This window comes from Portunus trituberculatus, chromosome 40 (genome assembly GCF_017591435.1).
Source record: "Portunus trituberculatus isolate SZX2019 chromosome 40, ASM1759143v1, whole genome shotgun sequence".
Taxonomy (NCBI): domain Eukaryota; kingdom Metazoa; phylum Arthropoda; class Malacostraca; order Decapoda; family Portunidae; genus Portunus; species Portunus trituberculatus.
In genome coordinates this window covers 26,394,882-26,420,120 of record NC_059294.1, presented here as the reverse complement: position 1 = coordinate 26,420,120, position 25,239 = coordinate 26,394,882, and the positions used below count along the sequence as shown (strand labels likewise).

Below are 25,239 nucleotides of genomic sequence, written 5' to 3'. Positions count from 1 at the left end.
TTTACTTTTTATGATGTCATATGAGAACAATATCAACATATTAACCCTATGAAAAAATTGTGGATACCATTTCCATAAAGACACTGATATTTCTGTCATCATCTTTGGCAACATCCATATCCAGGTGGATGCCTTTCTATAAATAGGTTACTTGTTTCCTCATATTTTCTGAGGGACTAATGCTTTGATATAATTGTCTTTGTTTTCTTATTGATATATATTTCTGTGAAATGTTATAAGATATGTGAAATAAAAAAAAATAAAAAAAACGAGTAGCTAACAAGTTGGGTGTACCAATAAGCTGTCCCACTGAAAGGGATGGAGAAGGCAGGGGATGTGGCATCTAGATCAGCATAACCTATGATGACTAATGTTAGTGTAGAGATACATGAGATTTAACTAGGTGTTTCCCAACATGAATATATGGCATTCATTATTTTATGGAGATTTGTGCAGCTAAACTAATCTTTTCTTATAATATATGTCAAATCAAATGACCTCACACGAGGGATCTTTTAGCAAGGGAAGTATTCATTATAGGTTCACGCATTTACTGGTTAATGGTATGTGGTCCTTATATGTCAATGTTTTTTGCTGACTTCTCAATCTGTTACCCTTGCATTCTTACAGTGCTTCAAGATAATCAGTAAGCATTACTTATATGTTGAAAAAGTTAGTATCTTAACACTAAGAGGCAAAAATTTTAATAAAAAAGGGGTTTAGAAATGTATAGTAACTCACTGCTGTTCTATACTTTAAGTAACATACATGAATTAAAATCATCATGCAAAGAGAAAAATTCTAGTAGGTTGAATCTGTATTTCAAAGCAAATAAATAAATAGACAAAATTGAATAAAATAAATAAATTAATGAATTAATTAATTTCAAAAAATCTTTGTATCTGAAGATTCTCTTGAGTGTCACCATTAGATTTAGCAAGCACCATCTCAGCATTCCATCATTATGTTTCTTATTGCAAACTTCTCGTGACTGAAAATAATTGGGGTACAGTACATGCCTTCATTGCACTCAACAACATATTAGACTACAGAGAATTCTTGCTTTTTCAACATGCTTGCCAACCATCTTGTTACACAGGAAATTTAAGAAGCAGTGACAGCATCAACAGGGGTTTGGCAGGACTTGAGTCCCTCAATAATGAGCCAAGACCCCCAGGCCCCCCCCCACATATTGCTAACCTTGCTATAATATCAATTATTTCTAGGAGGGCCAAACAGCTGAACATTGATGTTATTATAGACACATTTGCTGCCAATCCCAAGAACGTTTTTTTTTTTAATTCCTCCACATTTTATCCCATCCCCTCTTAGCACTCCCAATTAAAATGTCCTGGTGCCACCACTGTTAGAGAAGGATTACAGCAGCAAAGCAGGATAAAGGAAATTGGTCAGGATAGCTCATATCCAAAAACAATTGATTTCCCTTGTCACTCCCTCAAGACACACTGAATATGCAATATAGAGTGTTATACTTCTATGATGAGCTTCATATACTGCAGATGTTTTTAGAAGTAGGTTGTAAGGTTTAGTTTATACTTAAGTTCCAGTAATATGTATAATTTTTGCAACCTTTCTTTAACAAACTTAGAACACCTTGTGTTCCAAAGATTGTAAACAAATTAAGTAAAATTCCTTGAGGGTGAAGGTCTTGTCAAGGTAAGGATTAGGATTCTGCACTTGGCAAAATTTGATTAGTATATGTATAATAGTATTTAACAGAATAATTTTATTACTAAAGTAGGCATAATCTTATTTCAAAATTTTTTTGTGTGTATTTATCTGGTTGTATTGTACAGGGCCTGAGCTAAAGTTCATTTATCCTGTCTCTATGTCTATAATTATGCAATTTCTTTTTAAATTTGTTCACACTAACAGCTATAACTACTTCTTCATTTAAACCATTCCAGAGTTTGATGAATCAATATGGGAAACTATATTTCTTGATGTCACTGAGACATACTCTTCTAAATCTTTTTTGTATATGCTCTAATATGTATTGTTCCCTCGTCCATATGCATCTCCAAATCTCCAAAACTTGTCTTTCTATCTTTCCTAAACGGTTTATTAATTTGTGCATTGTTATCATATCTCCCCTTTCTCTTCCCTCTTTCAATGCTGTTATACTCCTTTCATCCTTTTCCTCATCATGTCTTATCTTTCAGTTCTGGCACCACCTTTGTTGCTGTCTTCTGCATTCTTTTCAGTTTCCATACATTGTTTGGAGAGCATGTCACTGCAGAATATGCTGATTTGGGACATATCATGAATATAATTTTCTCATCATATCCATGTCAATATAAGATAATACCACTTATATTGCTTAACATTTTATATGTGGGGCCAAAACCCCCACTTATATGCTTATCTGGTAACAGCATGTCCTGAATAATCATTCCAAAATCCTTTTCTTTATTGCTCTTCATTATCATGGCTTCCCCTATTAAATAGTTTCATGAAGGCCTCCTTGTACTTTTCCCATCTCCATGACATGACGTTTCTTAAGACTGAATTCAAGTTTCTACTTAATCAAGCATAAATTTTATTTGAACCTTTCTGTAGCTCCTTCCAATGTTTTAGCTCTTTATAGCTCTTAGCAATTTTCCATCATCAGCAAACATATTAATATAATTATTTAATCCTCTTTGCATATCATTTAGGTAGATCTTAAACAAATTGGTGTCAATACAGATACCTGTTGTATTCCACTTGTAACCTCACTGCATTTTTAAGTATTATCTCTAATTATAGTCCTGGTTTGTCTGTCTTCCTGCATCCAGTTTGATGTTTTTGCCTTTCAGTTCTCCTACATTTCCAATTTCCATGGTAATCACTTGTGTGGAACCCTTGGTGTGTGTGCGTATTCACCTAGTTGTAATTTTTACAGGGCCTGGGTATTATACTCGTGTGGCCCCGTCTCCATATCTATACACATCCAACTTTCCTTTAAAACTATGCACACTCCTCGCTGACACCACCTCCTCGCTCAAACTATTCCACACCTCCACACATCTCTGTGGGAAATTATATTTCTTCACATCCTTCAAGCATATTCCCTTGGCTATCTTTTTACTATGCGATCTCGTAGTTCTATTTAAATTTTCCTCTCAACATCATTTGCTCATTATCCACTTCATCCAAATCGTTCAACAGTTTATAAACCTGTAATAAATCCCCTCTTTTCTTCTTTATTCCAAGGTAAGCAAATTAATTTCTTTTAATCTTTCCTCATAGGTCATTTCTGCCAATTCCAGAACCATTTTTGTTGCCATTCTCTGCAATCTCTCCAACTTCCTTATATGCTTCTTTTTATAAGGGGACCAAACCACCCAAGCATATTCCAATCTTGGTCTAATTACTGTACTAATTAATTTCTTCATCATATCTTTATCCATATAATGAAAGGCTAATCCAATATTTCTAATCAAATTATATGTTTCTCCAAACATCTTGTCAATATGAGCCTCAAACTGCCCATGGTCTTGTATTATCACTCCCAAATCCTTTTCCTTTTCCATTTTTTTCAACACTACTCCTTCACTCATCTTGCATGACCCTCTTGGCCATCTTCCACTCTTCCCCATCTCCATTACATGACTTTTGCTCAGATTAAATTCCATCTCCCACCTCATGCTCCACTCCCAAATCCTATCCAGATCTGCCTGTAAAATTTCACAATCTTCTTCACTCTTCACACACCTACACAACATTGCATCATCCGCAAACAAATTAATATAACTGTTTACTCCCTCTGGCATATCATTAATATAGACAAGGAAAAGTATTGGTGCCAGCACTGAACCTTGTGGGACTCCACTCTCCACCACCAACCAATCCGACTTTGCATCCCTTATTACCATTCTCATCTCTCTCTATCTCAAATAATTTTCCATCCATTTTAACAATTTTCCCTTCAGTCCTCCATAAATCTCCAATTTCCATAGCAGTCTCATGTGTGGTACCTTGTCAAAAGCCTTTTTCAGATCCAAATATACACAGTCCATCCATCCATCTCTCTTGTATTTTGTCAACCACTGTTGAATAAAAGCTCAGTAGATTCGTTACACACAATCTCCCTTTCCTAAAACCAAATTGACGATCCAATAATAACTTATGATCCTCCAAGAACCGAATCGAATATTTCTTTATCACCCTCTCACAAATCTTACTGACCACACTTGTTAAAGACACAGGTCTATAGTTAAGAGGCCCTTCCTTACTGCCTCCCTTATATATGGGCACCACTTCAGCTCTTTTCCACTCCACCGGTACTTCCCCGTTTCTAATGAGCACCTTATAATATCATATAATGGATCTATTAATTCATCATATCATCTTTTATATTCCTCCAACGTTTTATATAACTCCTTTTTAGGTATCTTAATGTCATCCATGTGCACATTTCCTTCCACATTTGTGTGTGTATGTGTGTGTGTAATTACCTAGTTGTATTTACCTAGTTGTAGTTTTACAGGGCCTGGGCTTTATGCTCATGTGGCCCCGTCTCCATATCTACACATATCTAATCTTACTTTAAAAGTATGCACACTCATTGCAGACACTACTTCATTTAAACTGTTCCACGTCTCAATACATCTTTGTGGGAAACTATATTTTTTAACATCTCTCAGACATCTTCCTTTTCTCAGCTTTATACTATGCAATCTTGTGCTTCGAATGTCATATTCTTCTCTCAGGATCAGTTTCTCATTATTCACTTGGTCCATTCCGTTGATCAATTTATAAACTTGTATCAGATCTCCTCTCTCCCTTCTTTGTTCCAGGGTTGGTAGATCCATAGCCTTTAGTCTCTCCTCATATGTCATCCCTTCAAATTCTGGAACCATTCTTGTAGCCATTTTTTGTAGTTTCTCCAACTTCCTTATGTGTTTCTTTTTATGAAGGGTCCACACTACTCCTGCATATTCCAATCTGGGTCTTATTATAGTAGTGTGTGTGTGTATTCACCTAGTTGTAATTTTACAGGGCCTGGGTATCATACTCGTGTGGCCCCGTCTCCATATCTACACACATCCAACTTTCCTTTAAAACTATGCACACTCTTCACTGACACCACCTCCTCACTCAAACTATTCCACACCTCCACATATCTCTGTGGGAAACTATATTTCTTCACATCCTTCAAGAATATTCCCTTGGCTATCTTTTTACTATGCGATCTCATAGTTCAATTTAAATTTTCTTCTCTCAACATCATTTGCTCATTATCCACTTCATCCAAACCGTTCAACAGTTTATAAACCTGTATTAAATCCCCTCTTTCTCTTCTTTGTTCCAAAGTAAGCAAATTCATTTCTTTTAATCTCTCCTCATAGGTCATTTCTGCCAATTCCGGAACCATTTTTGTTGCCATTCTCTGCAATCTCTCGAACTTCCTTATATGCTTCTTTTTATAAGGGGACCAAACCACCCCAGCATATTCCAATCTTGGTCTAATTACCGTACTAATTAATTTCTTCATCATATCTTTATCCATATAATGAAAGGCTAATCCAATATTTCTAATCAAATTATATGTTTCTCCAAACATCTTATCAATATGAACCTCAAACTGCCCATGGTCTTGTATTATCACTCCCAAATCCTTTTCCTTTTCCACCTTTTTCAACACTACTTCTTCACCCATCTTATATGACCCTCTTGGCCGTCTTCCACTCTTCCCCATCTCCATTACATGACTTTTGCTCAGATTAAATTCCATCTCCCACCTCTTGCTCCACCCCCAAATCCTATCCAGATCTGCCTGTAAAATTTCACAATCTTCTTCACTCTTCACACATCTACACAACTTCACATCATCTGCAAACAAATTAATATAACTGTTTACTCCCTCTGGCATATCATTAATATAGACAAGGAAAAGTATTGGTGCCAGCACTGAACCTTGTGGGACTCCACTCTCCACCACCAACCAGTCCGACTTTGCATCCCTTATTACCGTTCTCATCTCCCTCCATCTCAAGTAGTTTTCCATCCACTTTAACACTTTTCCCTTCAGTCCTCCATAAATCTCTAATTTCCATAGCAGTCTCATGTGAGCTACCTTGTCAAAAGCTTTTTTTAAATCCAAATATACACAGTCCATCCATCCCTCTCTCTCTTGTATTTTGTTAACCACTTGAATAAAAGCTCAGTACATTTGTTAACACATGACCTCCCTTTCCTAAAGCCAAATTGATGATCTGATAATAACTTATGATCCTCCAGGAACCGTATCCAATATTCCTTTATCACCCTCTCACAAATCTTACCGACCACACTTGTTAAAGACACAAGTCTATAGTTAAGAGGCTCTTCCTTACTGCCTCTTTTATAAATGGGCACCACTTCAGCTCTTTTCCACTCTATCGTTACTTTCCCGGTTTCTAATGAGCACCTTATAATATCATATAATGGATCTATCAATTCTTCTCTACATTCCATTAATAATTTCCCTGAAACTTCATCTGGTCCCATCGCTTTATCATCTTTAAGTTCCTCCAACATTTTATATAACTCCTTTTTAGGTATCTTAATGTCATCCATGTGCATATTTCTTTCTACATTCTAAGGCTTTACAAACATTGTAAAGTGTGTGTGTGTGTGTGTGTATTTACCTAATTGTATTTACCTAATTGTAACATACGGGAAAAGAGCTATGCTCGTGTTGTCCCGTCTCCATATCTATTAATGTCCAGCTTTTTCTTAAAATCATGAATATTCCTTGCGTTGACCACTTCCACGTCTAAACTATTCCATGCTTCCACCCTTCTATGAGGGAAGCTATATTTTTCACATCTCTCCTATAAGTGGCCATTTTAGTTTTTCCCATGCCCTCTCGACATTCTTCCATTCCACATACACAGATCTTCCCTATCCATTTTTCCATGCCAATCATCACTCTGTATATTGCTATCAGGTCTCCCCTTTCTCTTCTGTTTTCCAGGGTTGGAAGTTGCATTCTTTTCAGTCTGTCTTCATAAGTCAAATCTCTTAAGTCAGGCACCATTTCGTTGCAGCCCTCTGTACTTTCTCTAGTTTCCTTATGTGTTTCTTTAAGTTCGAGCCCACTGTATTGTTGCATATTCAAGCCTCGGTCTTATCATTGCAGTAATTATTTTCTTCATCATTTCTTCATCTAGATATACTGAACGCCACTCTTATGTTCCTCAATAAGTTCAATACTTCTCCAATTATTTTGTTTATATGTCTCTCTGGCGATAGGTCATTGGTAATTGTCACCCCAAGGTCTTTTCTTCATGACTGGTTTTATGTCTTCATTTCCTATCTTGTACATACTCCTGATTCTTCTTTCACTCTTGCCAAACTCTATTTTCTTGCATTTTGTCGTGTTGAACTCCATTTGCCATGTACAGCTCCATTTCCATATTCTGTCCAAGTCTTCCTGGAGTAGTTCGCAATCTTTGTCACATCTCACTTTTCGTAACAATTTTGCATCGTCTGCAAATAGGCTCACATAACTGGACACCCCATCCACCATGTCATTTATGTAGACTGCGAACATTACTGGTGCCAACACTGATCCCTGTGGAACTCCACTCTCCACCAATCCCCATTCTGATGGTCTGTCCTTAATTATTGTTCTCATTTCTCTTCCTACCAAAAGTCTTCCATCCATTTTAGTAAACTGCCATGCACTCCTCCTACCATTTCAAGTTTCCAGATCAGTCTCTGGTGTGGTACCTTATCAAAGGCCTTTTTTAAATCCAGATATATTCCATCAGCCCAACCATCTCTTTCCTGTATTACATCTATCACCCTCGAATAGTAACATATCAGGTTTGTCGTGCATGAACGCCCTTTCCTAAAACCAAATTGACACTCACAAAGTATGTCATTTTTCTCCAAGAAGTCTGTCCATCTAGTCTTCACCACCCTCTCACACATCTTAGCTACCACACTTGTAAGTGACACTGGTCTATAGTTCAATGGGTCTCTCTTGTTACCTGATTTATAGATTGGGACAATGTTAGCTCTTTTCCAGTCTTGGGGCACTACGCCTTCCCTTAATGAGGCATCAATTACTTCACAAACTTTTTCTGCCAATTGCTCCTGCATTCTCTTAAAATCCATCCTGATACCCCATCAGGTCCCACAGCTTTTCTCACTTCTAAACTCCCCATCATGTTCTTGATCTCCTCCACCGTTACTTGAAACTCCTTCATAATCCTTTTCTGTTCCATTACCAGTGGTTTGTCAAAAGCAGTCTCCTTTGTGAATACCTTCCGAAAGCATCCATTCATAGCCTCTGCCATTTCCTGGGATCTTCACTGTATACTCCATTTACTTCTAAACTTTCAATACTTTCTCTATTTTTGATGTTGTTGTTCACATGTCTGTAAAAAAGCCTTGGTTGGTCTTTACATTTATCAATTATATCCTTTTCTTGTTTCTTTCTTTCTTCTCTTCTAATCAACACATATTCATTTCTTGCTCTTTTGTAACTTTCCCACTGCTTAATCCGTCTTTTCCTTCTCCACCTCTTCCATGCATCCTCTTTTCTTGTTCTAGCCTTTTCACATCTATCGTTAAACCAGTCCTGCTTTCCAACTTCTCTATGTTGTCTTATTGGTACAAATTTTTTCTCACCTTCTTTGTATATTTTTATAAATTCCTTCCACTTCCACTTCCACTGTGTGTGTGTGTGTGTGTGTGTGTGTGTGTGTGTGTGTATTTACCTATTTGTATTTACCTATTTGTGTATTACAGGGCCCGAGCTAAGCTCTCTGTCCTGTCTCCTTGTCCATTCCTGTCATATCTCTCTTTCATCTGATTGACACACACCGCATCAACGACATCACTGCTCAGTTTATTCCACTTATCAATACTACGATGCGGGAAACTGTACTTTCTCACGTCATTTAGACAGATGTCCTTTATTAGTTTTTTTCCATGTCCTCGGAGGTAATTACTTGCAGTCACCTTTATCAATTCTCTGTCCAGTATGTCAATCTTGTTCACCAATTTATACATAGTTATCATGTCTCCTCTTGTTCTTCTCTCTTCTAGTGTGGTCAGCCCCAGCCTCCTCAGTCTTTCCTCATAGTTTAACTCCCTGAGTCCTGGTACCATCCTTGTTGCCAGCCTCTGTACCCTTTCCACCTTCTTCACATTTTTCTTCATATGCGGTGACCAGACACAAGCTGCATATTCTAACTGGGGTCTTATTAAGGCGCATAATATCTTCTTCATCATTCCTTCATCTAGGTAGTGGAATGCAAGGCCAATATTTTGGAGCATGTTATATGTTTTCCAAAATATCTTGGTAATGTGTTTCTCCGGTGACAGAGTGTTTTGCACGGTTACTCCTAAGTCTTTCTCCTTATTGGTCTCTTCAATCTTCTCACCACCCAGCCTGTAATCCCTGTTTGGTCTGTATCTACTTCTTCCCATTTTCATAACATGGCTCTTGTTTATATTGAATTCCATCTGCCACTCTTTACTCCACTCATATATTTTGTCAAGATCTTCCTGTAGCTTGTTACAATCTTCCACATTCTTTACTCTCCGCATAATTTTGGTATTGTCCGCAAACATATTCATGTAAATGTCAATTCCTACTCCTACTAGCATATCATTAACATATATCAAAAACATGATGGGACCCAGCACTGACCCTTGTGGAACTCCACTGGTTACCTTCTTCCACTCGGACTTCCTTCCTCTCACCACTGTTCGCATTTCTCTTCCCACTAAGTAATTTTTCATCCATTTTGCTAGTTTATCACTTACTCCTCCAATTTTCTTTAGTTTCCACATCAGTCTTTTGTGTGGCACTTTATCAAAGGCCTTTCTCAAGTCCAGGTAAATAGCATCCACCCATCCCTCTCTATGTTGTAGTATGTCAGTCACTCTTGAATAAAAACATAATAAATTGGATACACACGATCTTCCTTTTCTGAAACCAAACTGCCTTTCACTCAGAATGTTTTCACTTTCTAGATACTCACTCCACTTAGCTTTAATTACTTCTTCACATACCTTGCACAATATACTAGTCAACGATACTGGTCAGTAATTTAACAGTTCCATTCTACTACCATTTTTATATATAGGCACAATGTCAGCTCTTTTCCACTCTTTCGGGACTATTCCTGTTCGTATGCAGGTTTCCCACAGGATTCAACAAATGATCCTTACATTCTTTTAGCAACCTTCCAGATATGCCATCAGGCCCCATTAATTTATTAATATCCAAATTGCTTATAATTTTCCTTACATCTTTTTTAGTAACCACGATGTCCTGCATTTGCTTTATCTCCGTTGTCCTTTCTCCTATAAAAGTCCTCTTTCTGTGATATGGCACAAACCTCTTCACAGCAGAGTTATATAAATCCATAAATTTTTTGTATTTCAATTGCATATCTCCTTCCTGGTATACCACAGTCCAGTAAATTTCATTAAAGAACTCCCTCATATGGTTATAATTTGCTCTAGTATAATTTGATTTTTCCTCCGTGTTCCACAATCCTATCTGTGCCTATTTCCGTATCCAGCTTAAAGTTTAGGACATCATGGTCACTTTTCCCCAAGGGACATTCATGCTCAATTTCTTCTTTTAGGGAGATGCCCCTGGTAAATACCAAATCCAACCTTGCTGCAACATCTTGTCCCCTGCACCTTGTTGGTGATCTCACCCAATGTGTCATCAAGTTATTTGTTGCTATGTTTAACAATTCCTCTGCCCACTCTCCACCGTTTACCACTTTGTAGTCTTCCCACACTATTTCCTTACAATTAAAGTCCCCGACTATCATCACTCTGTCCTTTCTGGTGAGTTCCTGCTTCATTCTGTCCAGAGTATTTCTCATCACCATTTGGTACTGTTCATATTCCCAAGCACTGGTTCTGGGTGGTATGTATACTGTTATAATATTAATGTGTCTCTTACCATCTGTTATAAGCATACTTATCACTTCTTCATTTCCCTTACTATAGTTCACCTCCTTCACTATCAGATCTTCCTTAGTAAGAACCATTATACCACCACCTCCTTTATTTTTTCTATCATTTCTCCATACTCTGTAGTGTTTGACATCAAACCAATCTAGCTTTATTTCGGGCCTTAACTTTGTTTCCACCACACACATTATGTCCGGTTCATTGTTTCTTAGGTAATCCATACATTCTAGCCTCTTAGACAGAAATCCATCTATATTCGTGTATGTCACTTGAATTCCATTCCTAGTCTCTTTCTTCGATGTTTCTGTCAGTGTAATGTCTATTCCGTCTGTTTTATCCACCACTTCTTCAGCCTCCCATTTCTCATCCTCATCCTGTGTGTGTGTATTTACCTAATTGTAGTTTTACAGGGCCTGGGCTTTATGCTTGTGTGGCCCCGTCTCCATATCTACACTTATCCAATCTTACTTTAAAAGTGTGCACACTCATTGTAGACACTACTTCTTCATCTAAACTGTTCCACGTCTCAATACATCTCTGCGGGAAACTATATTTTTTAATATCTCTCAGACATCTTCCCTTTCTCAGCTTTTTACTATGCGATCTTGTGCTTCGGGTGTCATGTTCTTCTCTTAGGATCAGTTTCTCATTATCCACTTGGTCCATTCCGTTGATCAATTTATAGACTTGTATCAGGTCTCCTCTCTCCTTCTTTGTTCCAAGGTTGGTAGATCCATAGCCTTTAGTCTCTCCTCATATGTCATCCCTTCAAGTTCTGGAACCATTCTTGTAGCCATTTTTGTAGCCTCTCAATTTCCTTATGTGTTTCTTTTTATGAGGGGTCCACACTACTCCTGCATATTCCAATCTGGGTCTTATTATAGTATTTATCAATTTCTTCATCATTTCTTTGTCCATGTAGTGAAATGCTACTCCAATATTCCTCAGCAAATTATATGTTTCTCTAAAAATTCTATCAATATGGCTTACTGGTTGATTGTTTTCTTCCATCGTCACTCCTAAGTCCTTTTCCTTTTTGGCTTTCTCCAGTTCTACTCCATCTCCCATCTTATAGATTCCCACAGGTCGTCTTTCACTCTTTCCCATTTCCTGTGTGTGTGTGTGTGTGTGTATTTACCTAGTTGTAGTTTTACAGGGCCTGGGCTTTATGCTCGTGTGGTCCCGTCTCCATATTTACACTTATCCAATTTTTCTTTAAAATTATGTACACTCTTTGCTGACACCACTTCCTCACTCAAACTGTTCCAAGTCTCAACACATCTTTGCGGGAAACTAAATTTTTTAACATCTCTCAGACATCGTCCCTTCCTTAGTTTCTTACTATGCGATCTTGTGCTTCTAGTCATATTCTTCTCTCAGGATCAGTTTCTCATTATCCATTTCATCCATTCTGTTAATCAATTTATAAACTTGTATCAGATCCCTCTCTCTTCTGCTCCAAGGTTGGTAGATCCATAGCCTTTAGTCTCTCCTCATATGTCATCCCTTTAAATTCTGGAACCATTCTTGTAGCCATTTTTTGTAGTCTCTAATTTTCTTATGTGTTTCTTTTTATGGGGAGTCCACACAACTCCTGCATATTCCAATCTAGGTCTTATTTTAGTTTTTATCAATTTCTTCATCATTTCCTTGTCCATATAGTAAAATGCTACTCCAATATTCCTTAGCAAATTATACGTCTCTCTGAAAATTCTATCAATATGGCTTACTGGTTGATTATTTTCTTCCATTGTCACTCCCAAGTGTGTGTGTGTGTGTGTGTGTGTGTGTGTGTGTGTGTGTCTGTGTGTGTGTATTTACCTAGTTGTATTGTACAAAGTTTGAGTGCAGTTCATAGTGTCCTGTCTCCATATCTCCATTTATCCAATTTTTCTTTAAAGTTATGCACATTATGTGTTGTAGCAACTTCATCATTCAATGCATTCCACTTTTCCACTATTCTATGTGGAAAACTGTATTTTCCAATATCCTTCACACACTGTCCCATCCTAATCTTCTTTACATGTTCTCTTGTCCTTCCAGCTTCTTCTGTCACCAGCACCAGGTCTTCCTTGTCTATCTTTTCTGTGCCATTTACTATTTCATACATAGTTATTAAGTCTTCTTGTTCTCTTCTATCTTGTAAGGTTGGTAGCAGGGTTGGCAATGATTAAATCAAATTGATTTAATCAAATGATTAAATCATTGATTTTTTTACTAAAAAAATCATGATTTTTTATATTTTTTTGATTTTTTTACTAAAAAGTATTCCATAAGTTAAATGATGTGCTCCAAGGATGGTAAAGTAAAACAACCTATTCATGTGCAATTATTCATTTATTCCCTTCATGGTATATACCAGTAAATAAATAAATAAATTAAATAAAAAATAACACCTTTTGCAGGTGACAACATTAACCTTTTGAATCTCACTTTGTATGTCTCTGGTAAAGCAAGGAAAGCAACAGGACTTGAACAAGCATATACTGTAGATGCCACTGAGCTGGTAATCTCAGAAAAGCAACCTGCAGAGGCACTGACTGTGACTGACCAACTGGTGGAAAATACATGTACTGTACTGAGCTTAGTGAGTTCTCTTGCTCTAATGTTGCCAACTTGCCATATGTTTTTTACTAGGTAAAAATCAGCCTCCTTTAGTCTTTACTAACTTGGGATTCAATGTATCATAATAATAACCAAGGTTAGCAACCAAACAGTAACAGAATAAAAGTAGATATTCTTCTGTGTGGTAATAATATAAAATGCTGTCATGAAAATAACTTCAGGCAACTCTGTCTGTCCTAAACCTGGTCCTGTACCAACTACAAACAAGTATTGAACACGTATGTATCAGGATCCTTGACTGTGCTCACACTTACACGCCTAAACTCAAACTTAAAGTAACCTATGGAGATTTTCAAATCACTCAGTAGGATATATATATATATATATATATATATATATATATATATATATATATATATATATATATATATATTTATATTTTTTTTTTTTAATCAAATCAAATAAATCAAATAAATAAAAGAAATCAATGATTTTTTGATTTTTTTGATTTTTAAAAAAAAATCAAAAAAATCACCAACCCTGGTTGGTAGTCCCATTTCCTTCAGCCTTTTCTCATATGTTAGGTCCTTTAGTTCTGGCACCATCTTTGTAGCTATCTTCTGGATCCATTCTAATCTTCTTATACCTAGTTGTATTTTACGGGAGGGGAGCTTATGCTCGTGTTGTTTCATCTCTGTATCTCACAATGTCTAATTTTCTCATAAAGTCGTGTATAGACTTTGCACACACCACCTCTCTGTCCAGTCCGTTCCATATATCTATCACTCTATGGGGAAGCTGTTTTTCTTGAAGTCTCTTCTGTAGTTGTCTTCTCTGAGTTTTAGTCCATGTCCTCTTGTGTCCCTTCTGTCCCTCTTCAGCAGGTCAATCCTATCAGGAAGCTCCATATTATTCATTATTCTGTAGATGGTCAACAGGTCGTCTCTTTCTCTTCTCTGCTCCAGTGTTGGTAATTCCAGTCTCTCCAGTCTCTTTTTATATGTAAGAGCCGACAAGGTTGGTGCCAGTTTGGTGGCCACTCTTTGTATCCTTTCAATTTTCCTGATATTCTTCTTCGTGTTAGGTGACCACAGTACTGCTGCATACTCCAGTCATGGTCTGATCAAAGATACCAATAACTTTTTTTTATCATATCTTCATCAATATATGAGAATGCAATTCTAATATTTCTCAGTAAGTTGTAGGTCTCACCAACAATTTTATTTATATGTTTATTGAGGAACATTTCCTTTGGTATGAGAACTCCCAGGTCCTTTTCACTTTCCACCTTTTTAATCTTTCTTCTCCAAGTTTATATTTTCTTGTTATCCTATTTTTGCTCTTCCCAAAATCCATTATGCTACATTTCTTAATGTTGAAGTCCATCTCCCATCTTTTACCCCATTCCCATAGTCTATTTAAGTCCTGCTGTAGAGTTCTACCATCATCGCACGACCTAACTTTCTTCAAAAGTTTTGCGTCGTCTACAAAGAAACTCATATAGCTTTCTACTCCTTTGTCCATGTCATTTATGTATGTTGCAAACATAATTGAGGCCAACTTAGAACCTTGTAGAACCCCACTTATAACTTCCTTCCATGTGGACTCCTTATCTCTAATTGTCACTCTGAAGTTCTTCCAGTTAGAAAATCCTTCATCCATTCTGGTAATTTTCCTTTTTTCCCCTATATTTTCTAGTTTTCTTATTGATTTTCTGTGTGGAACTTTATCAAATGCTTTTCTTAGACCTAAAAATACACTGTCAACCCATCCATCTCTCTCCTGTGTTATGTGTATGACTAGAAAGAAAGTAAAAGCATATAAGGTTTGCAACACATGATCTTCCTTTTGTAAAGCCATATTGTCTTTCATTAATTATATTGTTTTCTTTCAAATGTTTGGTCCATCTTTCTTTGATCACACTTTCACATATTGTAGCTATTGTGCTTGTTAGGGACACTGGCCTGTAATTTGTTGGGTTCTCTTTATTTCCCTCCTTTATGTATTGGCACAATATTGGCTTTTTTCCAGTCTTCTGGTACTTTTCCCTTTTCAATAGAACATTTTATTATATTGTATACCTTATTTGCCAGCTATTCTCTACACTCCTTCAATATCCAATATGCAATTCCATCCAGACCATGTGATTTTCTTGCATCTAAATTTCTTAATTGTATCATTATTTTCTTCTCTGAAATAACGGTCACTCATCAGAGGATATTTATTTCCTAGTTCTTCATAATTCATGTTTTTTTTTTTTCTCTTCTAAAAACTTCTTGAAAGTATCCTTTCATTATTTCTGCCATTTTCAATTCATCACTGTATTCATTACTTTCATAAACTAGTTTCTCTATTTTGTGTTTATTTTTCAACTTTCCATTTATGTATTTATAAAAGATCTTTGGCTGTTCCTTGCATTTTTCTATTATGTTCTCATAGTTTTTCTTTTCTCTGATATGGTCTTGCCACTTCCTTGAACGTTTGTCTTTTCTCCATATCTTCCATGTTCAATCCCTCCTATCTCTTACTTCTTCACATTTTCTATGAAACCATTCCTCCTTAAATCTATCTTTAATTTTCAGTCTCGGTACATATCTATTCACTCCGTCATTATAAATTTCTTTAAAAGTCGCCTGGTTGTCAAATTTAGTCCAGTCAGTCTTTTTTAGTTCTCTAAAAATATTTTTGCTATATATCAATCTTCCTTCTCTATGTTTTTCATTCCGTTTTTTATCAATCGCTTCCTTGAAGGTCACTTTTATTAGTTAGTACATGGTCACTTTTTGCCAAAGGTGTTTTATACTCTACACTATCCACAATTTCAGGTTCCATTGTAAATAATAAATCCAATCTCGATGGCTCTTCACTGTTCCTAAATCTGGTGTTTTCTTGAATCCATTGTGTCATTGTATTTTCCTTAGTTAACTCCAGTAACGTGTATCCCCATGAATCGTCATTTCCCTCTGTAGTCATATCATCCCAGTGCACTTCCTTACAGTTGAAGTCCCCCATTATTACAGTATTCCTTTTCTTTTCTGATATTTCAATTAGTGAGCGTTCAGTATCTTTCAGAACTTCTCCATACTCCCTTAGGTGGTACATAGCAGACTACAAATTCTCTCTTCATCATATCATTTTTCTCAACTACCACTGAGATCATTTCTGCACTGTTTTTGCAATAGTTCATATTCAGTACCTTCGATTTTTTTTTTTTTTTTTTTTTTCTTAATATCATCACTCCTCCACCTTGTTTCGCTTCTCTATTTTTCATGTAGATATTATATAGTCGTGTGTGTGTGTGTATTTACCTAGTTGTATTTACCTAGTTGTATTGTACAGGGTTCGAGCGGGGCTCCTAGTGTCTTGTCTCCATATCTCTATTTATCTAGTTTTTCTTTAAAGCTATGCACACTATGTGCTGTGACAATTCCATTATCCAACATATTCCATTTTTCCACCATTCTGTGTGGAAAACTGTATTTTCCAACATCTTTCACACACTGTCTCATCCTGATCTTTTCATGTCCTCTTATCCTTCCATCTTCTTCCATCAACAGCACCATGTTTTCTTTGTCTATCTTTTCAACATCATTTACCATCTAATACATTGTTATTAGGTCCCCACATTCTCTTCTATCTAGTAAGGTGGGCAGTCCCATTTCCTTCAGTCATTCTTCATATGTGAAGTCCTTTAATTCCGGCACCATCTTAGTAGCAATCTTCTGTATCCTTTCCAATTTTCTTATATCAGAGACCATACCACTGCTGCATATTCCAGCCTTGGATGTATCATGCTTGTGATGATTTTTTTCATCATTACCTATGTCCATGTAATGAAATGCCACTCTTATATCAGTCAACATTTTATATGGTAGTCCAAATATCTTGCTTATGTGTTTTTTGGGGCTCAGATTTTCCTGTATGATCACTCCCAGATCTTTTTTCCTCTTTAGTCTTCATTATTTGTTCCTCTCCCATCAAATAGTTCCATACCAGTCTTCTCTTACTCTTTCCTAGTTCCATATGTGACATTTCTTGGCATTAAACTCTAATTTCCACTTCCTGCTACACATATAGATCTTGTTTATATCTTCCTGCAACAGCAGACAGTCCTCTCTGGTTTTGATAACTCTTAGTAGCTTTGCATCATCAGTGAATAAATTTATATAACTGTTTATCCTATGTGAATATCGTTTACATAAATCTGAAACATAATGGGGCTAACACTGACCCTTGTGGCACTCCGCTAGTTACTTTACCCCAAGATGAGTATGTATCTCTGATCACAGTCCTCATTTCCCTATCCTTCAAATAATCTCTTGTCCATTCTAGTAAAGTTCCTTGCAGTCCTCATATGTTCTTTAGTTTCCAAAGTAGTCTTCCATAAGGAACTTTATCAAAATTCTTTTTAATATCAAGGTATATTGTGTCTACTCATCCATCTCTGTTTTCAGGTCCTGCAATAACTCTCAAGTAGAAGCTTAATAAGTTTGATACACATGACCACCCTGTCTTGAACCCAAATTGTCTGTTTGATATGACTTGCTCCTCTTCTAGAAATTTAACCCATTTTTCTTTGATAATTATTTCACACAACTTCCCCAAGACACTTGCAAGTGACACTGGTCTGTAGTTTAGTGGTTCAGTTATCTTTCCTTCTTTAAATATCGGTATTACGTTGGCTTTCTTTCATTCTGGTGGAACTTTCCTTTCATTTATTGAACTTGTAATTATTTCCCAAATTGGATCCAGTAGTTGCACTTTACATTCTTTTAACACCAAGCCTGATACACCATCTGGCCCCATTGCTTTTCTGACATTGTATTGGATAGCCCTCTTGAATTGTACATTCATTAAAAACACATCTATATTATCTATATTATCTATTATAGTACTGATAATATTACAACCTTAGCTCCTAAGTAAATCTCTTGTAAATTTTTCACAGGGTTCTTTGACTGAGGCATCAAACCCTTTTTTATTTGATCAAGATGTAGGAGACAATATTCAAGAGGCCCTTGATCGCTTACTTCTCTTCCCTCATGATGAGCGCCTGGTCACCTTAGCAAGGGAGAGTGCAAAAAACCTGCACTCTTATGTACCAGTAGAAGAACGCCGAGAAAAAATAAATTCAACTGTAAGTAAAATACCACTGAATTTTACATAACATTGTTAAAGTCAATGTAATGTGCTATTTAGACTTTATGCTGTGACTTCTAATCAGAGTATTTTTAGGTACTTATCACTGCAGAACATTCCTAGCTCTATTACTGGACTCTAGCTACTAAACACTAATTTAAGGTTGCTTTGAATCTGATCCTAATTCTTGTGGCATTTTAAGTAATGTTTGATTAAAAAAAGCTAAAAGATAAAAGATTATCTCTTGGGCAGATGGTTAGCTCACTATCTCACATGAAACACTAGAAATAAATGAAGTCTCACTATTAAAACAGATAAATCACTATTTGTATATCATTCACATGCTGCTAATGCAGGAATTCAGTATTGTGGTATCAGATGTTCAATGAAGCATCAGTTGAGTTTATAGTCTGTCTGTTATACTCTGAATAGAAAATTAAATATGTATATACAGTATGTGCATGAGTAACAGTTTAAATTTCAAGTAGTAATTCGCTTATCGTAGCTATCTTTTCTTACTTTGCTTTACATGTAGGTGTTTTATGTGAGCATGCATATTTGAAGAATAACCTAGATCTGCAGTTTCCAAATTAGCCCTCCTAAGAGAGGCATGAGAAAAATGTAGTGGTATGGGATGATGTCATCTGCCTTAAAATGGTTTAATAGGCATAGGGTGAAATTATTTCAAGCAAGTATCTGTTCTTATTGGCTGCATAATTAGTGAAGTGTGAAGGAGATTAGAAGAGAGAGAGGGGGAAATACAGTGGTAGGGGAGAATGATGTCATCTGCCTTATGATGAAATTCTCTAAGAACAAGTATCTCTTGTTATGGGCTGCATTTTTTTTTATTTATTTATTTTTTTTTATATATACCATATGGGGTTTTCACAGGAATTTTTGGGCTAAAGGAGGTACTTTTTAAAATGGGAAGAAGGAAAGACATGAGAAGAGAGAGAGAGAGAGAGAGAGAGAGAGAGAGAGAGAGAGAGAGAGAGAGAGAGAAGCCAAGTACAATGAATAAATGCCTTACACTCTCATTTTCATTGAGTTCAGTGTTCTCAACCCAGTCTTCTCCATTTAATTTTCATGACTTCATTATTTTCCCTTATGTTGGGTCTGCAAAAGTTGAGTTTGTTGATGGTGTAATCAGTTTCCATCCAGACCTTATAGTTTGTTCATTGAAATTTTCATAAAATAATAACCTTGTAAAGTGCTAATAGTGATGAGAGTGACAAGGGCAGTTGAGTGTGTGTGTATTTACCTAATTGTATTTACCTAGTTGTAGTTTTACAGGGCCTGGGCTTTATGTTCGTGTGGTCCCGTCTCCATATCTACACTTATCTAATTTTTCTTTAAAACTATTCACACTCGTTGCTGACACCACTTCCTCACTCAAACTGTTCCAAGTCTCAACACATCTAGTTGTAGATTTACAGGGCCTGGGCTTTATGCTCGTGTGGCCCCATCTCCATATCTACACTTATCCAATTTTCATTTAAAACTATGCACACTCGTTGCTAACACCACTTCCTCACTCAAACTGTTCCAAGTTTCAACACATCTTTGTGGGAAACTATATTTTTTAACATCTCTCGGACATCTTCCCTTCCTCAGTTTCTTACTATGCAATCTTGTGCTTCTAATGTCATATTCTTCTTTCAGGATTACTTTCTCATTATCCACTTGATCTATTCCATTAATCAATTTATAAACTTGTATCAGATCCCCTCTCTCTCTTCTCTGTTCCAGGGTTGGTAGATCCATAGCTTTTAATCTTTCCTCATATGTCATATCTTTAAATTCTGAAACCATTCTTGTAGCCATTTTTTGTAGTCTCTCCAATTTCTTTATGTGTTTCTTTTTATGGGAGTTCCCCACAACTCCTGCATATTCCAATCTGGGTCTTATTTTAGTACTTATCAATTTCTTCATCATTTCTTTGTCCATGTAGTGAAATGCTAATCCAATATTCCTTAGCAAATTATATGTCTCTCTGAAAATTCTATCAATATGGCTTACCGATTGATTGTTTTCTTGCATTGTCACTCCCCAGTTCTTTTCCTTTTTTACTTTTCTGGTTCTACTCCATCTCCCATCTTATAGATTCCCACTGGTCGTCTTTCACTTTTTCCCATTTCCATGACATGGCTTTTGTCCACATTGAATTCCATCTCCCTTTTTTTACTCCATTTCCAGATCTTGTTTAAGTCTTCCTGCAGTATTTCACAATCCTCTTTTTGTTTTATGACTCTGCACAGTTTCGCATCGTCCGCAAACAGATTTATGTAGCTGTTCACTCCCTCTGGCATGTCATTTATATATACTAGAAAAAGTATTGGCGCCAATACTGACCCCTGTGGCACTCCGCTGTCTACTGCTCTCCACTTGGACTTCATATCTTTAACTACCGTCCTTATTTCTCTCCCCCTCAAGTAATTTTCCATCCATCTCAGTGTGTTTCCTTTTAAGCCACCATTCTCCTCTAACTTCCATAGTAATCTTTCATGTGGCACTTTATCAAATGCCGTTTTTAAATCCAAATAAATACAGTCAATCCATCCCTTTCTATCTTGTACTCTATCAACTATTCTAGAGTAGAAACTCAATAAATTTGTTACACACAACCTACCTTTTCTAAAACCAAATTGGCTATTTGATGATAATTTGTTGTCTTCAAGAAACTTAATCCATTGCTTCTTTATTACTTTATCACACATCTTGCATATTACACTAGTTAGTGATACCGATCTGTAATTTAAAGGTTCTTCCTTCCTTCCGCTCTTATATATGGGAACCACCTCAGCTCTTTTCCATTCTACTGGTACTGTTCCATTTTCTATTGAGCATTTTATGATGTTTTATATAGGACTTGCTAGTTCTTCTCTACATTCTTTTAATATTCTGCCTGAGACTTCATCCGATCCCATTGCCTTCTCCTCATCTAATTCCGTCATCAACTCTTTTATTTCAAGCTTGGTTACTTTAATCTCTTTCATATGGACAGTCCCTCTATTACCATGTAGTCTTTCAAATTTGAATTCCTTAGCAAAGACCTCCTGAAATTTAATATTTAACAGTTATGCCATACTTTTTGGGTCTTCCACCATCCCGTTCTCTCCTTTTAACCTTTCTATTGTTTCTTTTTGCCTAATTTTTCCATTTATGAATATGTAGAACAATTTTGGTTGTTCCTTACATTTTTCAACAATTTCCTTTTCATAGTTCCTTTTTTTCTTCCTTTCTCACCTTAGCATATTAATTTCTTGCTGTTTTGAAGTTTTCCTTATTTTCTGGATTTGTTTCTCCTCCACCTTTTCTATGCTCCATCTCTTTTCTCATTTGCCCTATCACACCTTGCATTAAACCAATCTTTCTTTCCTTCTTCTTTAGGTCTATATTTTGGGACATATTCCCTGACTCCTGTTTTGTATATTTCCAAAAATAAGTTATACTTCTCTTGCACTGTCTCTGAGTTTTCCATCTCCTCCCAGTTAACGTAATTTGTAGTAGTTCTTAAGATTCTCAATATCAGCCTTTCTGTAATTTAATCAATCTCCTTTGTATGATGCATCTCTATCTTCCCTTCCCTCTTCTATATCCATTTCTAATATTACATGGTCACTCATATCTTATAATTAGGTTAGGTTAGGTTAGGTTCATTTGTATACCCCTTGTAAAAACTAGGTCCAATCTCACCGGATTGTTGTTTCCTCTGAATTTTGTGTTTTCCTTTACTCTCTGGTCCATCATATTGTCTATCATTAGGTTGAGGAATCTTTCTCCCCAAGCTTCTTCCCCCATACCACTATCATAATTTTCCCAGTCCACTTCTTTACAGTTTTAATATCACTAATATCACTTTTCTCCTTTCTTTAATGATTCTCGTTAGACTCCTTATTGTGTCATCTATCATGTCTTTATATTCTTGATTGGGCCATGAATTTGTTTTTGGTGGCACATATTATGTTACAATGATTGTTAACTCTTTTTTATTAATATGCATCTTAACATACAGTACTTCTGCTTTTCCTTCCCCACATTCCACTTGGTTTACCACTGTCTCCTTCCTTAACATTATCATGACTCCTCCTCCTCCTTTACCCCCTCTGTCTCTCCTCCATACATTATACCTATTATCCAAGTCTATTTTGAATGCCTCATTTAGTTTTGTTTCAGCCAGGCATACAATATCCGGTTCTTCTTTCTTTATGTAATCTCTTAATTCTAATTTACTTGATAAAACCCTGTCTATGTTCGTATACATAATTTTTAGTCTCTTTCCTTTATCCCATTTAGTTAAACTTGCTCCACTTTTTCCTTTTCCTTCTCTTTTATATACCATTTCCTTATCCTGTCTCCTAGAATTCTCCAAAAAAATGCCTTTTTTTTCCTCTTTTGACCTTTCATTATATTTTTCCCTTACTGCTGCCGCCAGTTTGTTGTATCTTTTCCTTTCTTCCTCATTTCTATTTATATATATATATATATATATATATATATATATATATATATATATATATATATATATATATATATATCCTTGCAACCTTCTGTTTCTCTGAGTTTAGTTGTTCTATATAATATTTCTTCTGTTGCTGCTTGTGATTTTAGTAGTATCTTAATTGGTCTCGTTGTTCCTTCTTGATAAGGTCCCATTCTGTGTATTTCTTCTACTTCCTCTTCTAAGTTCTGCCTATCTTCGTCGTTTAGATTTTTTAGTAGGTCTTTGACTGATTTCATTTCTTCTTTTTCTCTTCTTGGTCTATATTTTACATTTTTTTTTTTAGTCCAAATACGACTACGCTTTTTTTTCTGCAATTTCCCTAACTAGATTTTCTTTTGTCTTGAGGACTCCTATCATTTTGTTTGTCATATTTTCTTCTTTTTCTTTAAGTTGTTCTTGAATCACCTCCTGAAAATCATCCTTATCTTTCTTATCTTGGACTCTCCATGCTTGTACTTCTTTTTTAATCACGCTCTGTACTGTTTCCTCTTCTTTGTTTACTAGATCTTTCAGCTTCTCTTTTTCTTTCTCGGCTTTACCAAGTCCTTCTTTCATCTGCTTCTTGTAGTTAGCTACTTCCTTTTTCAGTTCTACGTTTTCCGCTCTTAGTCTAGCTTCGTTTTCTTCCACTTTTTTTTTATCCTTTCAATTTTTTTAACTTTTTCCTGTTCTTCATTCCCTTTCATTCCCATACTCTCCTTTATCCATTTATCTAATTTACGTTCAATAGTCAACACTCTCTTAAATAGTGAAGTATTTGCCGTATCAAAACCTTCAAATGCGCTCACTCCCTCATCAACATATTCATCTTCTTTCATTCTTTCCCTAGTCTCCTACCTTTATTTAGATGGAATCTCCTCCTTACTCATGATTCTCTAACACTGTATTCATGAAAACGTGTGTGTGTGTGTGTCACCCCCTAAACCTGTTTCTCACATCCTTGCATGAGTCGCTGCCTAAAAGAAGAGGCAGAGCTGTGTTCTCATTTTCAGAAGGGCTCCAGACAGTGTGTGGAATGGATATATGTGTTTGGCTGCAGGAAATGTAGCAGTGGTAAGAGACTGAGGATATAAATTCATCATCCCTCCAGCACTTTTATCAGTATATCTATCTGGAGTCAAATCCTCCATAAGTCACTCCCAAATCCACATCTTTTGATTTGTTTACATTGATACCATTCATCTCATGATTATATCATAATCTCTTTTTCATATACCAAACTCCATCACCTTACATTTACTTATATTGAACTCCATTTGCTTGATTAACTCCATCTATTTATCTTATTCAAATCATCTTACAGCTTGATGCAGTCACTTCAATTTTCAATTTTCTTCCTTAGTTTTGCATCATCTGCAGATAGACTTATATAGCTATCTATTTCTTCACTCATGTCATTTATATATATCATAAACATTATTGGTCACAACACTGATTCTAGCAGGACATCACTAGTTACCTTTAGCCAAGTTGACTATTGGTGTCATATTACACTTCGCATTTCTCTATTGTGCAGGTAATCCTCCATCCACTTCAGTAGTCTTTCTCCAATTCTTCCATACTTTTCAATCATCATTATTAATATTTGATGTGTAACTTTTGTCAAAAGCCTTCTTCAAGTCCAGATATACACCATCCACCCATCCATTTCTTTCTTGAAAACTATTTAGCACTCTTGAATAGAATGATAACAAGTTTGTGGAGCATGACCTTCCCTTCCTCAATCCAAATAGTCATTTTATTAAAACTTTGTCTCTACCATTGTTCCATCCATCTTTCTTTTATTGCTCTTTCATATTTTTCCCATGACACTGTTCAAAGATACTGATCTATAATTCAGTGGGTTTTCTTTGCTTCTTTCTTTGAATATTGGTGAAATATTTGTCTTTTTCTAATCTTCACTGTGGACCTTATCAGCCAATTTTTCTCTATATTTCTTTAAGATCCAGTTTGATACTCTATCTAAACCCATTGATTTATTGGATGGGCATTTAAATACACTCTCCCTTTATCCTCTAGACTTTTTTTTTTTTTTTTATTTTATTTATTTATTTATTTATTTTTATTTTTTATTTATTTATTTTTTTTTT

At 35.9% G+C, this 25,239-nt stretch overlaps 1 protein-coding gene across 10 annotated transcripts in view; it reads left to right on the top strand.

Moving 5' to 3' along the window:
- Window positions 1–25,239, top strand: part of LOC123516290 (PDZ domain-containing protein 8-like) — a 181,739-nt gene that overhangs the window by 143,552 nt on the left and 12,948 nt on the right. For 9 of the 10 annotated variants that reach the window (XM_045275564.1, XM_045275557.1, XM_045275552.1 and 6 more), the window contains one exon: window positions 18,455–18,643. In XM_045275564.1, coding sequence (XP_045131499.1) covers window positions 18,455–18,643 — 189 coding nt within the window. Of the gene's footprint in view, window positions 1–18,454; window positions 18,644–25,239 lie in introns of those variants that run through there. The other variant, XM_045275559.1, reaches the window with a different exon arrangement.